Source organism: Fringilla coelebs (genome assembly GCF_963513975.1).
Source record: "Fringilla coelebs genome assembly, chromosome: 2".
NCBI classification, from domain to species: Eukaryota; Metazoa; Chordata; class Aves; order Passeriformes; family Fringillidae; genus Fringilla; species Fringilla coelebs.
This window is the reverse complement of record NC_140029.1, coordinates 86,660,448-86,676,617: the sequence shown is the minus strand read 5'-3', so window position 1 is coordinate 86,676,617 and position 16,170 is coordinate 86,660,448. Positions and strand designations below refer to the sequence as shown.

Below are 16,170 nucleotides of genomic sequence, written 5' to 3'. Positions count from 1 at the left end.
TAAACATATGGAGAAGGTTATTCTGAGAGACAATTATCAGGTCCTGAGAGGGATGTCTGGGCCACCTCCTCTGAGGTAGCCAACATTTGGCATAGCCTTGGGCTAAATCAAAGCAAAACAACACCAAGGAATCAATTAGAAAGTTTTATTTGTAGGCTGCAGCAATTAAAACTGTATGATCAGTTCAACAGTCTGTAGCAGCAACAATTTAAACCTTTCTGAACAGCCTGCAGATTTAACCTTTCTGAACAACACCTGGCAACAAAGATCTCTGGGCAGCCTGTGGCAGCAGTGAGTTAAACTTCTAAGCAGAGGGAGAAAGGAAAAAGGAAAGACAGAAAAAATAGAGGTAGTGCAAAACAGACCTGGCCTTGTCCAGATTCTAAATACAGGAAGGTGAATACATGTTTCACCAAAAAAATGATGTCATATTGCTAATAGCACTTTGTTAGTGGGGCTCAAGGCCCCTTGTTCAGGCCTCAGCACTTCCCCTCCAGGATAGAATGTCCAGCACACAGCCAGATAAGTCCATAGGGCCCTGGGTGAGCAGCTGGCTGATGGCTCAAAAACTTACAGCCAGTGGGTTTACATCAGGCTGGGGACCTGCCAGCACTGGGGCTCCCTGGGGCTCATTGTTACAGCCAGTGATCTTCAACGTTCTTATAAATCACCTGAATGGGGGAATCAAATGTAGGAACCAAAATTAAGTCATCTTGCCAATGACACTAAACTAGGAGGATTTGTGGGTTCTCTTGAGGGTAAGGAGGCCCTGCAGAGAGATCTGGATACTGAGGAGCTGAGCAGTCACCAATGTATGAAATATTACAAGAGCAAGTGCTGCATTTTCCACTTGGGACCGGGTAATCCTGAAATTTATGTACTCCTGAGACCACTGATCAGTGATAGGACTGGTGTAAATGGAATGAAGCTGCATTAGTGGATGTTCAGCCTGGACATTAGGAAAAGATTCTTCACTGATGTCAGAAACTTAGCCCACTCCTCTCAAGCTTTTAAGAGTTTTAGTAAATGATAATAGGGGATAATCACAAAGCAAAACTTACAGCGTACGCTGGGTGCATGGCCACAGCCAGGCACAGCCACCTCTTCTGTCTGCAGTCATTTATGCTGTTACAGTTGTATTACTTCCTCAGAAGATTCTGCAGATTTATTTTGGGCTGGTTGACTACAATCTTGCTTCAGATTTTTGCAGCGTTTGCACAATTCAATTGTTGCAGACGTCGGCAGTCTAGGGTGGTCTTCTGATGCCATTTTAAGCTTGGTACTCTTCCTTTATGGTCTTCTGCTCTTCACTTAGGCTATCTTGGATATACATTTTGCAATAACAATCATATCTTAAAATACACCTTTTGCAACCCCACTTATATCTTTTAAAAGCATTAATTCCCCTTTTACATTATATTCCCCTTTTACATTTAAATTTTACCACACCTAAAAGCAGTTTGAGACTTACACTAATTATCTAAAAACAATTACAATTTTTTAATTAAACCAAACAAATTATAGTGAAAACTAATTACTACATAACTGTTTATAATATGGATGATGATTTTAGTCATGTTTAGTTTTAGGTAGTCACACGTGGAGAAGGACTTGATGATCTTCTGGGTCCCCTTCAACTTGAGATATTCTTTGATTCTTTGATTCTAGAAATGAAGATCCTGAAATGGAGATAAAGTATGACATTTAGATCCTCCAACTGCACTTTGAACCTGCTGTCATTTAAAATGGACATAGCAGAAGCAGGCCATTAGTTGTAGTAGCCCAAGGTGTTATTTTTCCACATATGCCATGCAAAATGGATTTCCCAAACAACCAATGACCCACATAGCCACAGATTTCTTACACTCTCATTCACTAAAAACAGCATTTGTCAGAAAATTCCAATGCATTGAAATCAACATGCTGAGGCACTTATATTAGTTTTGCTAGATTTTTTTCTTAAACACAGTCCTTCCCAGCCAAGAACCTGGGGGACCTGTTGATCCAAGCCAAGTGTCTTGTCTCCAGGGCCACAAACTTTCAGCACTCTTGTTGAATACACTTTTCTCTCTCCTGCCTTTCAGGAGGTCTGCCACAAAACAGAAGCAAAAGCTGAATTTTCCCAGGGTGCAGGCATTCTGTTTTGAACAGCTTTTCTCATCTCACAGAAACTGTACCCTTCCAGAAGTTACTGAGTGGAATCTGGAAGGGACTTGGATGAAGTGTGCAGGGGCCCAGTAACTGGGGGGTGTCAGAGCACTGCAGACATTGAGAGAAAGGGGCTGAGTAGCACCATCTGGCAAACTGAAACCCACGCTCAGATCCAGGTTAAAAAGGAATCTGGTGGAGGGTTTCCGAGATGAGACTGGAGTTCCAGGTAAAAATCAAGGAATTTCCCACCCTGGAACCCAAAGGAGAAAAACTGCATCGCTTTTCCTTCATAATATCGTTGCCTTTTTCAACCTAAAATGAAATCAGATAATTTTAGTATTGGAGGGAATATAAAAGTGGATTTTTATTTGGAGGCCTCCAGGGTCAGTTATGGAGGATGTCCACAGAAGCCCCCCCGACACGAGGTGAATATAGTTTTGACTGGTTTTAGGAAATTAGCATAATTGATAAAAAGCCCCAGCTAGGAGGACAAGTGGTAATGCAACTCCCCTCCAGGTCAAGCTCCTTCTCTGGAGCCCTCCTTTGGTAGTAGCTGTATTTGTTTATGAAAATGTGTCTCAAAGACCTTGTTCTCAACCTTGGTTCCCAGGAAGAACCAAGATAGGAGGCCTTGTACCCCTGGGGCTTGGAGCTCTGGAATTTGTTTTGTCTTCCTGCCTGGGGAAAGGGCACAGAAAAGTACTGAGAAAACTAGCTAGAATACAATAATAGGCCACAGAGCTCCAAATATATGTGTGAAGAATACAGAGAACATATAAAAGAAAAAAAGGCAAAAACCAAGATGGCATCAATATGATGGAAAAATATCCACACTGCTTCTCTTCCAGCGGGACAGGACAGTTCCCATGACTTTAGTACATTCCTTTTCTGAAAAGCCAGAAGCCTCAAGAGTCTAGTTGGACTCTAAATTTACAGTCCAACTAGAGCTACATGTGAACAAGGGTTTCTTTCCTGCTCTTTACAGCTCAGTTGCCCCAGAGTGCAGATCATTTCATGTGATCCCCTCTGTCTCTCAGAGTGTACTGACCTGAAGGATAACTTCGAGCTTTACACGATTCCTCTGAATATCTGATTCAAACTTCTGGGGTGAGAAAGTATAGTTGACATCTGGCTGTATAAAGGTCTCCCAACAGTAATCATAGTCTGGAGAAATAGAAGCAAGATAATTAGTCTGAGTTTATTCAGATACCAGAGAAGCTCAGGCAGCAAGACTTCTTAAGCTCTTCCTTGTGTCCATATCACACAGACAGCTTGGCCATGGATAGGTCAGCTGATGGATGCTGTCCACTCCATATCTGGAACCAATGCCACTCACCCTGGGCAATATTTTTCCCTCCCTTAACTGCGGAGAAGCTTTTCAGCCAGCCTTATCCCAGCAACTGCATTCAGGACAAGGGAGAAGGACAGTTTCCCCCATTCCCTCAGGAGTGACATTAGGATGGTAGCTCTAAACAAAAGAGAATTTTCATACAGATCTGGTTGCTAAGGGTCCTGCCCCTCTTCTCCTGCACTACTTAAACACCTTTTTTTGGGATGTGACTCTCATTCACTGCTTGGTGACGGTCGTACCCCCAGAGAAGTGAGCAGACGCGGGGCGCCATAGAAGCAAGCCCATGCCCAGTTCACCCATGCACAAAGCTCACCAGCTCACCCCTCCCCAGTCCCACAAAGCACGGGAAGCCTTGCCTTCGGCCTCCATGGCTGTAATGCTCACTCCCTCCAAGCTGTTAAGCTCCCTGAGGGCCACGCAGTTTTCGGGATATTTAACGTAGTAGAGCCGTGCCACGTGTATGTCGATGTTCACGTTGGGCTGCTCCTCCAGGAAACCCCGGATTACACGGCAGCACTTCCAACAGGGGCTATAGGACAGGTACCAGGTCATGTCACAGATGTTGTAGCTCCTTGGCTCAAAGATTTCCTCCAGGAAGTACTGTTCTGCATGGCGATTGTCATCGTCATTCCTGACCCAGTGCTGCCAAGACCTGGCTCCCCCCCGCCAGTGCAGCTCGCACAGCAGGTACGTCTCCTTCGGACACTCGCGGGGGTCAAACTGCTTTCTTAACGCCCTCTTAGATATATACATGCTGAAACAGAAGAGAAAGTTCAAGGAATCGCTGCTTACAGCTTTGTTTTCAGTAGTGCTCCATTAAAAAGGGGGAGGGTGGAGAAAGTCAGAGAACTGGGAAGGGCAAAGCACAAGACAGCACCGCAAGGAAAACGGAGAGGCAGCACCAGGCGGGGTAAAGGAACTCAAGGAACCAAGCCCTGAACAGTCAATCCTCCCCTCCTCTACAGCTGCACACAGAACTTGCACCACCTTCCCCCTCCTGATGCCTGTCCTCTTCCCCATCAGTGGGAGTATTTCTAAAAGCTCTCCATACTTTTTATGTGTCAGGCATTTTCACAAGGCTCCAATGTAGCTCTTTTCAATGTAGGGAGCTGTTGTGAATTTTGTAAAAGCTAATACAAAAAAAAAAAGAAAAAGAAATAAAATAAATGCGCTGATACACTATGAAGCTGAATATTTTTCCTTATTGGATTCTCTTGCTGTTTGTACTTTCATAAGGACTAGCACAGTCAGCGCCAACCTACATGAGAGAAGAGGAAAGAAGTGCTCTAGGCAAAAAGATGCAACTCCCAGGATATTTTCTAAGTTCAGAAAGGACTTCTAAATACTGTTAGTGAAGGACCTACACAAAGACTGCCAGTAGTCTTGAATATATCTTTTGTACTCAGTAATTATCCCTAATGCACAAATAATGAAGTCTCCAGAGGCACTACGTAGCCTTTGTACAACTGCCTAATATAGAGATTTAGATGAGAATGCACCTCAGATATATGTTTTTCCACATTAGAATAATTCAGAGTAAATCTAGTAGACAACTGATCAGATTCTGAAGAGAGAAGCAATAAGCCTGTAAATTGATTTATAGATTAGTACTCATTAGTAACAAAAACCCACAAACCAAAACCGAAACCAAACCAACAAACAAAAAGTACAATGAAAAAAGTTGCAAAACCCCCCAGTCTGAGCCACAGACAAATGAAATCTTGCAGAAAAAGTAACTGTCACATATTCTCTATCTGCAGGACCTATCACCTAAGTAGTAAAAAAGTATCTCATTTATCTGAGTCAGTCAGAAGGCTTTTTCTTCTTACCCTGCCTCCTTCCTCATCCCAGCCTCCTGCACATTAAAATACATATGCACAGGAACCAGTTTATAAACCACGGGGTGTGTCTCTTTATCTTCTCCACGTAAACTCCATTTATGTCAACCAAAGAAACCACACATGCAGATTTATTTATCAGACCTTCTACTGAATTTATGTAAATGCAATAACTAATGTAAATGTCACCAAATGCTTAATTATGGTACAGGAATAACTGCTTTATTAGACGTAATTCCTTTAGTAGGTTGTTAAAAAAAACACTAAGAGAGACAAAACTGAAGCACAGACTCAAATTTTATGCTTTCTCATTTAAGGTGTTAAAAGAGATGCACTTTTTGTATTTGTATTATGTTATTTGGAAGTTAATGTCTATTAGCTTAAATTTCTGTAAAACTCAAGTTTTAGGGAACATATATAACATAATTATATCATATGTTCACAATAAATATATAAAATATGTGACTGGCTGAAGTTCACCAAAGAAAATTCATTAAAGTCCCAATATTCAAGCCAAGTCAGTTATCTTATTTTCACAGAAAACACCTTTAAGGTTTTGGAAAGCAATGTCACAACAGATCACAGAGATTTGATTCATTCAAAGGTACCTGTAGATGTTCCTATCTGATTATAACACACAAAGAAGTCAAAACTTCAAGTTTTACTTCAACAGGTCTTAAGCACCCTCTTGCCTGTATTTTGACCATAAAATACTGCACTCTGGACAAACTACTGCAACAGGTGTCCTGTGTTCAGGGATATAAATCTATTTCTTTAGGACAATCTTGAAATACACTAATCTTCAAGATACAGACACCTTAGGGATGTGTTGAGCCAAGTGAAATTTATGGTGTAATCAACTTAATAAAATATGACCAAAAGTCTGCATTCTTATTAACATTTGCTACAGCTGTTACTTGCTATTCTTAAATAGTAGATTAATGAAAATTTAAACCACACTACCAGAAGGACAAATGAGAAATGTTAAAACCATGATAAAACACTCACAGGCTATAGAATATATACAGAAAGGCAGTGTTCATTTCTCTCCCCAAGTCAGATAAGAGAATACTTAAAGCAAATTGTGAGTTTACAGATACATTGCCCAAATTCATGCAATCACCTCGACTGCTATTTAAAGTGTTTGTAGTTATCACCAAGTGTCCTTCCTGTTGAGCATTGTTATGCATGCTTCACGTGCCTAACTAAAAAAAAAAATCAATCACATAACAGCTATTGATACAAATATGAGACAAAATTCATAGCTAGCAAATAATTAAAGATATCAAGAAGAAAATATTATTATTTTTCTTTCTAAATCAGGTTCGTCAATGTTACAGAGGTGAACTTGTAATCCTTTCAGAATCTGAGAGTTGCAGAGAAGTGCGCTGTAAAGTATGACTAATAGTTTGAAAGGTGGATTGTACCCCAAAATGTTTAGAGGAATTAGGACAGAAAATGGCAGAGGGATGACAGCACACCTAACAATCTCCTAGCCTTTATCTTCTTTTTTATTAATATGCAGCTGCTACGTAAATGTGCATTAAACCTTGAAGATGTATTGACTGATAACAAAATACATTTTAAAATGTGGCAATTGTGGATTTCCTATTGTATGGTCCCACCATCCGTAACTTGAACAGGAATGCAATGAGATTATTTTAAAATTCACAAAACAGCTCCTAATACGAATATCTTACAAAAACTGTGTAATAAACTGCATCATCATAGATATTTAATAATTTTCCTTCCTTCCTCTACCACTTTTTATTAGAAACCATTTAAAACTCCGCTCATTGCAAGATAATAACAGTAATAATGATAATGTCTAAAAATACATGAGCGTAAATTTGTCAAAACTCCTTTAATACACTTTTTTTGTCCCTAGCTGATGCGTTGCACAACCGAGGCACTTCTTCGCTAAGTGCATTCTTTACACTACTTCTCTTACTCGCATTAAAACTGCCCCCTCCCTCGAGCAGAAAATGGTCTGAGACACTTCATTTTGGGTGTAACAGCTGTCTCAAGACCTCGAAGCTGCCGAGCAAGGACGAGGCATCTCCAGCCTCTCTGGGTGCCCGGCGTCGGGGCCAGCCCGCTCCCGCCCTAGCCCTTCCCCAACACCCCCAACTTCCCGGGGCTCTGCTTTATGGCTCTTTATGGCTCTTTATGGCTCCCGGGACAGCTTCCAACCCACTGGCAGCTTCCCCAGCAGGCTCGGAGCCCAGTGCAGCCCCTCGTGCCCCGCAGTGACACTGGGGACAAAGGTCCCTCGCCCTTTCCCAACGCCACCACCGCCCCATCGCCCTTCCCCGACCCGCACGGACACCAAGCCCGCCCTCCCCGGCGCTGCCAAGCCAGGGACGCCCTCGGGCTCGAAGCAGCAGCAACAAGACAGAGCTGAAGCTGGACTGCTTTTTTTTTGGTTTTTTTTTTTTTTCTTTTTAAAATTTCTTTTACCCTCTCATCTTTCTCCTGTACATGGCTGCTCCTTTCCCGGCGGACCCTGGCGGTGCTGCCCTCCCGGCTGTCCCTCCTGCGGACCGGGCTCGACGCGCCCCGAGCACAAGGCACAGCCCTGGGCTCCCCGGCACAGGTGATGAAAGAGGAGACGGCAGAACTTCGCCGGACCTCGGCCGGTGCCTCTGAATGACGTATCCAAACACGCCTGCCCCCGGCACTGCCCTCGCCTCCTTCCCTCTCCTATAGCCGGGCTGCGGGGGCCCTGATGATAAGGCTTCCTTGGCAGGAACACGGGATTTATTCTTCTGTGTAGGACTCCCCTCGCAGGGTCACAGCTGTTCTGTGTGGCATGCAGACCTCCCTGAAGCACCTGAAGCTCAGCTCGGCGGAAAGCGCGGTGCTCCTGCCTTGTGTGTTGCCAGATGTTTCCATGCTGCCACGACTTTGTCCAAGATGAAGCGCTCACCAATACCACTCATGAGAGACTTCACTCACAAAGTGTCAGCACAGCTTCATCAACTTTCCTTACAAACCAACAGGGTTCCCCCTCTGGTCTTGAACAATGCTGCCTGAACACAGCGTGCCCAGCTTCTGAAGGGGTCTTAGATTTATTTGTTGTCTATACTCCTATTTCTATTACATTTTATTAAAACAGATGTTGGTTAACTCATGTCTTGTCAGGCTTTGCTTACTGACTAGCGGATTTGTGTTTACAAACAAGCTGTGGGTCTGCTGGGAGATAAAACTAGCACTGGGAGATAAAAGAAACAGTGGTTCTTTTATCAGATTCCACTGATTGATGAATGGAAAAAGATATTTGCTTTTACAAATAAACTTTAGGTTGGCTGACCTAATGAAATAAGACCTTGAAAGATGAAAGAAACAGTGGGGGGAAAAAAACCCTAAATTCCATATTAAAAAAAAAAAAAAAAGGGAGTGCGATATATGTTATGGAATATTTTGTGCCTGTGTAAAATATACATGAAATAAGTTGTGCTTGTACAAAAAATTCTTAAAGGTTTAAAACCACGAGCCGCAGCCAGGGAAAGAGATTGCTTCACAAAATTGTGAAATCATAGAGGCAGCGAAAAATCCTAATTAGCAAAGGAAAAGATGTGGCTCAGTGTGGGAGCCAGGACAGTCCAGAGACACCTAAGTGATGAATATTCAATAAGTATCTATGATCAAGATAGCCAGAGTCCTCAAGGGTGTGCATCCCAATACCAGGTTATAACTTGACAATGAGCATTCATCTCTTCCCAGAAATGGTTTGAAGCAGGAGAAGAATAGGAGAAATTCTGCCCCAGGCAGAAAAAGCCATATAAAACCAGCCTGGCAGGGCCAGCGCTGGTGAACAGAGGGGATCCACAGAGGTGGAGTTCGGATCTGCGTTGGATCTGTGTTCACCCAGCGCCGATCCCGGGCTCGACGCTGCCCCTTTGGTTGTGGCTATCGGAGACCAAATCTTGGTCACAAAATAAAAACTTTTTTATAATTTATTAGTTATAACAGGAGGGTTATATGTTAGAGGGAAATCTTCAGTACCTCAGCCAGTGGGGAAAGAAAGAAGGGAAATATGTGCAGGAAATTAGGATAAAAAGGGAAGCTATGTCCTCCAAAAATTTGAGAGACCCCAGGGGAATGCCCCATGGCCTCTCCCTTTATTCGAATAAAGTAAAAGGACTCCTCTGTCTCCTTTTTGGACATAAATCTCTGATGTTTGGACTAATTTTCCTAACACTGAGAACTGGTATGTACTCTGCACCGTCTCTCTTGGACATAAGTGATCCTGGCCAGGTCACTAAGATGCACACATCTTGGAATTGGACTTTGATTTGATCCTTGTGGGTCCCCTCCAATATTCAGAATATTCTATGATGCTGATGAGTATATGGATAAGAGTGCAAAGGGGTAAAATCCATTCATTTTGAGATTTGTAAAAAAAAAAACAACCCTACCACAGCCTCTCTTTATGGTCTTTTTGAATGTTGTTATAGGAATTTTCTTTGGAAAGATTTAGGAAAGATAGTAGCTCCCAAGTCCCACACAGGGACTTGGTGAGTAGGTGAAAGCACCTAACCACTATGCTGGAAGAACACAGTGCAGCTCAGCAACAGTGCCAGCCCCCTTTCAAAAACATTTTTAAGGCAAACCTCACAATCCTGGGAAGACACCAAGGAGTAGCTGCAGTTAGCAGCCACTCAGCAGCCTTCTGCTTGTGGATTAACTGCACTGTGGGTGCAGGGAGCTCAGCTGGCTCCGTGCTGAGTCTGGCTGGGGCACAGCACGGCCTGACCAGGTCTGGAAACATCGCAGATACTTTCATGGGACACCAAGCCTGATGCAAGAAGGACCAGCTGTGCCTAGAGAGTGCTGCAGAGGCTCTGCAGGTGCTGCCCAGATGAGGAGCTCAGGGGAGCCGGTGGCAGCAGGACCCAGGTGACTCCTCAGGGACCAGGGAGGAAGCAGCTCCGTGCCAAGGTGAGCGAGGGCACACTCTGCATGCCACCAGCACTCCAGGAGAGCAGGCTGCCTCCAACTCAGCACTGCCTGCATGCACAGAGCCAGCCTTGCACTGCAACAGCTACAGAGCTATTTGTCCCTCCAGGAACTGACATTGGGGCTTCTTCCCATTGCCTGGGATATCCCAAAATGGCACAAGTTGACAGTATGAGAATTACAGCTTCCATTTCTCTTTTTATGGAATAGCTGAAGAAAATTGCTGAGCCCTCTCTTCAGAGGGACAAGGAGCTCCAGTGATTACAGGATTGATGCTGAAGCTGCTGGCAGATGTTGACACCAGCTTGTCTAACCCTCTTGGATTGAGTGCTGGCTCCCTCAGAAGGCATGTCTCCAGCTGGGAAGGACAAAGGGAGCACTGTTGGCTGTTGGCTAAGCACTTATGCCACCCTAACCCAATGGGAAATCTTGTGTGGCTTGGAAGAGGAAGTAAAGACATGCACAATAAAGCCAGTGTCTTCATTTTGACATGTCTGTTTGTAAATGTACTGTAAGCATCTGTGGCAACCTCCTGAAAGCTGGAAAGGATCCTAAATACTACCAGATAAGGTCTGCTAGGAGTGCACATCTATCATAAAAAGCAGAACACAAATGGAAGTTCATGGTGGAAATTAATGAATTTCAAGTTTTTGATAAACTCACCTAACCTGGAATGAAAAACTTATATGAGTAAGGAATGGGCTTCTTTGCAGCTTACATATTGAGGTGTCTTACACATTTAAGATAAGGTGGTGACACTCAGCCTGAATGGGCTCAGCAGAGATTTGATGGGAAATCTTCCTGCAGGATAATGTGCCAAATAAGTTTATTTACATGACCCATTCCAGTGACACTGCTCTGACAGCAATAGACATGAAGTCCATGACGTGGGATGAAGACAAGACATGGGATAAGTACTTTCCTAAACTGCAAAAGCTCTGTTGCCTACAACTTGCCTGCCAACAGCTTTCTCCAAAGATCTACACAGGGTGTGATGGGCTGACACTGAGCCATGCCTGTATCTCTTCTCCAGAAGCCATTCTCCATTCGTCTCCTCCAGCTCCACAAACCATATGGCTTTTATCTGTGACCCCTGCAAGTTCTTAGTGGACAGACACACGTTCACGTTGTTATGAATATTTTGATCAAATAATTGATTAAATCATATTAAAGGGTCGGCTATGATTATAAGTAGAAAATTGCAGAGTGTGAGGTATAGAAATATCACTAGTCTATGTTTGGAATGTGTAACCTTTCAAACCTCACCAAGAAGTTACTGGACCTTTATGTTTCAGTCAAGAAGCTATGGAGACCATCATGCTCATCAGTTATGCTCCCTGTTGGGGAATGAAAAAGTTAATTTTAATCAGTATAGGAGCAACTTACTTGGTATTAATTATGTGTAGAGAAAAACTTCGTTTGGAACCTGTAAGCATTGTGCATGCAATAGGGAGGAAAGAGAACAGTCTTTTCTTTTACAAACATTACTGCTCAAGTTAAGAAAAAAGTGGGAGACACACCATTGTCTATGTGCCTGAATCAACAATGCCCTCGTTGGAAAGAGATTTATTGTGAAAATCGGATGCTTAAATAACTTTCCAGGATGAAGAAATACAAATTAAAATGCCAGAATCAAAAGCTGTTGAGGCAAAGATTTTTATGTTACAGGAATAAAAAAAGAGCTGGAAGAAATCCCAGAGGAGGAAGAGAATTAACCCCCTTGGTATAGACGACTGAGATGCCTGGATGATCAAAAGTGGCTAAACCAGTACGGACTACTTTCAAACCTGAAGTCAAGCTGGGAAAGCAAAAATTATATCCTCTTAAGGGGGAGGCAAGAAAAAAGTTGGAGAAGCTTGTTGAAAAATTTTTAGAATATGGGTTTTTGAAAGAGTGTGAATTAGAATATAACATACCAACATTACCAGTTATAGATTAGTGCAAGGTTTAAGGGCTATTATTAATAAGTACCTATATTTATCTAACAGTAGCTAGTCCCTACACACTCCTGACAGCACTGAAAGGGGAATATAAGTGGTTTATGATGCTTGATCTTAAGGAGGCTTTTTCTGCAATATCTCCTGACACAGATAGTTAGAAGTGTTTGCTTTGAGTGGGGGAGTCCAAACACCAGGTGGAAGGTGCAGCTGATGTGGATTGTGCTCACAATGAAAATAGAAAAGAAAAAAAAAAAAGAAAAAAGAAATTGAAAAGACGGAAAAAGAAAATCTGGGTAGAACTTGACTACAATGTGTGGATGATATTTTACCAGCAATCAAGACTTTTACAGGCAATCAGTGACTCAGCGATAGTGTAAGTCTATTAAATTTCTTGGGACTATTTGGATACAGGGTGTCAAAGAAAATGGCACAAATAGACAAAGAAGCAGTAATATATTTCAGTTTTGAGATCTCACATGAAAAAAGAAGCTTGGGAAGCAGCTGAAAAGAAGCCATTTGCCAGACTCCAGAGCCAAGGAATACAAACCTTCTTAGGAACAGCCAGGTGCTGTCAGTTACGGATGGCCAGATACGGGGTACTGGCAAAACCCTTGCACAGTCCTCCACCAAAAACACTTGGTATAAACTCCTGGAGTCAGAGGGTCTTTGAAGCCCTAAAAGAGCCTTAATGCTAATCCCTGCGTTGGGATTCTCACACTTAAACCAAACCATTTGAGTTATTTGTGCAGGAAAGAATGCATCTGGCACTAGGGGTACCAGGGTCATGAAAGTGTCCTGTCCAAACAATTGGAGAATGGAAGTAAAGGTGGATACCTGAGAGACGTGGCAGCTGCAGAGAAGCACAAAAGCTGCCATGTACCCCACATGGGCACAGCTGGTTTGGAACAGAAAGGAGGATGTTGGATATTGTCAGCAGGATGCTGCAACACCAGGTCGCTCTATCGGAGCAGGATAATGTTGAGTTTAAGGTAACCACTACTTTAAACCCAGCCATGTTTCTCCAGGCTTCAGAAAAAGCCCAGAGACCTTTTCTCATGACTGCCTTGTGAAAGGAATGAGAGGGAGGTGATTTTACAAACAAACTGTGTGCCTGCTTGTAGATAAAGCCAGATACTGATAGGTGAAAGAAGCAAAAGGGGAAACCATAAATTCCAGAGGAATTCCACTAATTGACACAGACTGTTGCTCACTCAAGGTCATGCTAAATTCCTGGACTGAGAAAAACAGAACAGAGATACAGAGAAAAAGAAGGGAGGGAGGGGTGCACTTTAGAAGGGGGTCTGTATGAGGCCATTTGGGAAGTCTGCACCTTTCAAGCACATCAGCTAAAACAAAAGGAGAAAGGGAAATGAGTCTGGGAAATTAGGATAAAAAGGAGGCTGCCCCCTCTAGCAATTTTGAGACCCTATGGAAAATGTTCCCTGGTCTCTATCATTATTTGAATAAAGTTACAGGACTCTTGTCTCCTCTTTGGACATAAACCTCTGGCGTCTTGAATTAATTTTCCCAACACTGGCCACCACTGAACAAGTGGGTTTGGCAGCCCTGATCTCAAGAGTGATCCCATCCCAGACCCAGAACTGGACCTGCACTGCAGCAGGAGCAGCATGGTACAAAACAGGCAGCTGGTTATGCAGCAGGAACCTTGACTCAGGTAGTAGAAGGCCAGGCTTTACCTCTTAACATAGCAGCACAAAAAGCAGAATTAGTGACCTTACACAGAGTGCTAGAAATCACTGAAGGAAAGGGGGTAAACATATGGGCTGATTTAAAATATGGGTTTGGAATAATACACCATGAAACCACATGGGAAAAAAGGGAACTGTTACCAGCATAGGGGGCTCCTATTAAATACAAAGAAGAAATTTGTCAACTACTACAGAGTGTGCAAAAGCTGAAAGAAGTGGCTGTGATGGCCTTGTAAAACTCATCAGTGTTGAGACTCCCCATTTAATACAGGGAATCAATTCAGTGACAAAACAGCTGGAGGGGTTGCTGAAAAATATATCCTTGCACTTATACCTTGCAAAAAGTTGAATATCTGGGAAGAAAAAAAAAACCAAATTCTAGCAATCAGGACAGCAAATTAGCCCTATCTCAAGAAGCTACAGAAAATCTCAGCAAGTGACTGGTAAAGTCATGTGGGCAGGTAATTGTACCTGCACAGTTAATGTATAAGATAGCTAAGATAACAGAACTAAAACATCAGGAAACACATTAGGAAAGAGAGAATATGGAAACTACTTTATAAAAGAATATAGGAAGCACAAAAATGACAGAAATTTATAGATCAGTTGTTGAAAAATATGTGATTTGTTTTGTAAAATAATCCTGAGGGAGGAGGAAGGCCACCTGCAGGGCTATTAAAACACAGGATTACATGCAGATTCTTGGCAAATTCATTTTGCAGAATTGCCCAGGCAAAATGGAGACTGGTGTATTTTGGTATTGGTAGATAATTTTTTGGAATGGCCAGAAACTTTCCCATGTCACACTAACAAGACAAGAGAAGTCTCAAAGGTTTTGCTGAAATTAATATTTAATAGCACCAAAACTAACTCTCTAATACTTTAAAAGATACATCACTATCAACAGATCAGTAGGACTAGAGCAGCCTGTACATCCTTTCTGACCAGGAGATATGGTGTGTATCAGAATCTGGAATTTTGGGCCCATCCAGGGGAAGTGGAAGGGACCAGATCAAGTTCTCCTGGTAACCTACACTGCACTCAGAGTGGAAGGAATTGAACATTGGGTTCATCACACACAGGTAAAACCAGCAACCACACATTAAATTCAGCAGAGACAAGACTGACTAACACCGTGGGGTTTCTATATTAAAAAAATGGTCAGACAAGACTGACTAACACCATGGGGTTTATATTAAAAAAACGTACTCTTTTAGGTATGGAATATTATTTTCTAGAGGGATATTTATTGGATTTAGGTGAAAATGATAAATAATTGCATATTTTAATAATAATAATAATAATAATAATAATAATAATAATAATAATAAATTGCATATTTATTATAATAATAATAGGAACTACATTTTTAACTTTTGGGAAGGGGAATGTGGTTTTAAAGTTAGTGCAAAATTTTGGCAGATTATAGAATGTAATTTGTATAATATATTGCCAATACAAGTCTCTGCAGAAAAGCCAGTTCTGTGGGGCTTTAGCCATCAATTTGACAAAAATTTGGAAACTCATGTTAGTGGAAGCCTGGAGCAAGGCAAAAACTGAACAACAAGAAGTATCAATAAGAGATGGAGAGCCACTGAAATTGAAGTGTGATTTTACTCAGATTCCAAACTTCAATTCTGGTAAATTGAAAGGGAGATGGGGAAAAGAGATAGAAAATAATTGTTTTTAAAGTTAAATGCATAGGTAAATGGCACAGGGGCACACCTTATCATCCTGAAGGATGGCAGTCAGTATCATTGTTTGTTGAGTGAAGGTGATTTCTGTTGAAAATAAGGAGCAAATGACAGAGTGTTACAAAGCCCAAAAAAAGAACTGGTTTGTAGGGAATACCAAACTTCAAAGCAGGGATGTTGTTGAGAATTGGAAAGAGACCAAGGAATTTGATTTGCCAACTCAGTCATTTGGAAAAAAGTGCACCCACCCAGATCAAGAAGAAAGGTCAAATGAGAATTAAAAGTCAAACAGAAATAGAGCAATTAATCCTCTTCCTCAGAAAAACTCCAGAGGAGAATTTGATGTTGGGATTAATCAAGGAGTTTGCCAATTTGCAGAACGTATCACGGCTTACCACTTGTTTACCAATGCCAAGAGCAGGAGGTGAGTCTGTTCCATGGGGAATTTTAACCATGCACTTGACTAAAAATGAAACCACACATTGTGAACAGTAACCTGTAATGGGACAGAAGGAGCAGGTAGAG

At 42.2% G+C, this 16,170-nt stretch overlaps 1 protein-coding gene across 1 annotated transcript; it reads right to left on the bottom strand.

Annotated features, from left to right (window-relative positions):
- Positions 1-3,811: 3,811 nt before the first annotated feature.
- LOC311150978 (C->U-editing enzyme APOBEC-1-like) lies at positions 3,812-7,998 on the bottom strand (the record flags this gene model as incomplete). The annotated part of the gene is made up of 2 exons (XM_084201040.1): positions 7,801-7,998; positions 3,812-4,256 (listed from the first exon to the last, which is right to left on the bottom strand). Exons 1-2 carry the CDS (start codon positions 7,821-7,823, stop codon positions 3,812-3,814), a joined length of 468 nt encoding a protein of 155 aa, XP_084057166.1. The 5' UTR covers positions 7,824-7,998.
- Between the last annotated feature and the right edge of the window lie 8,172 nt (positions 7,999-16,170).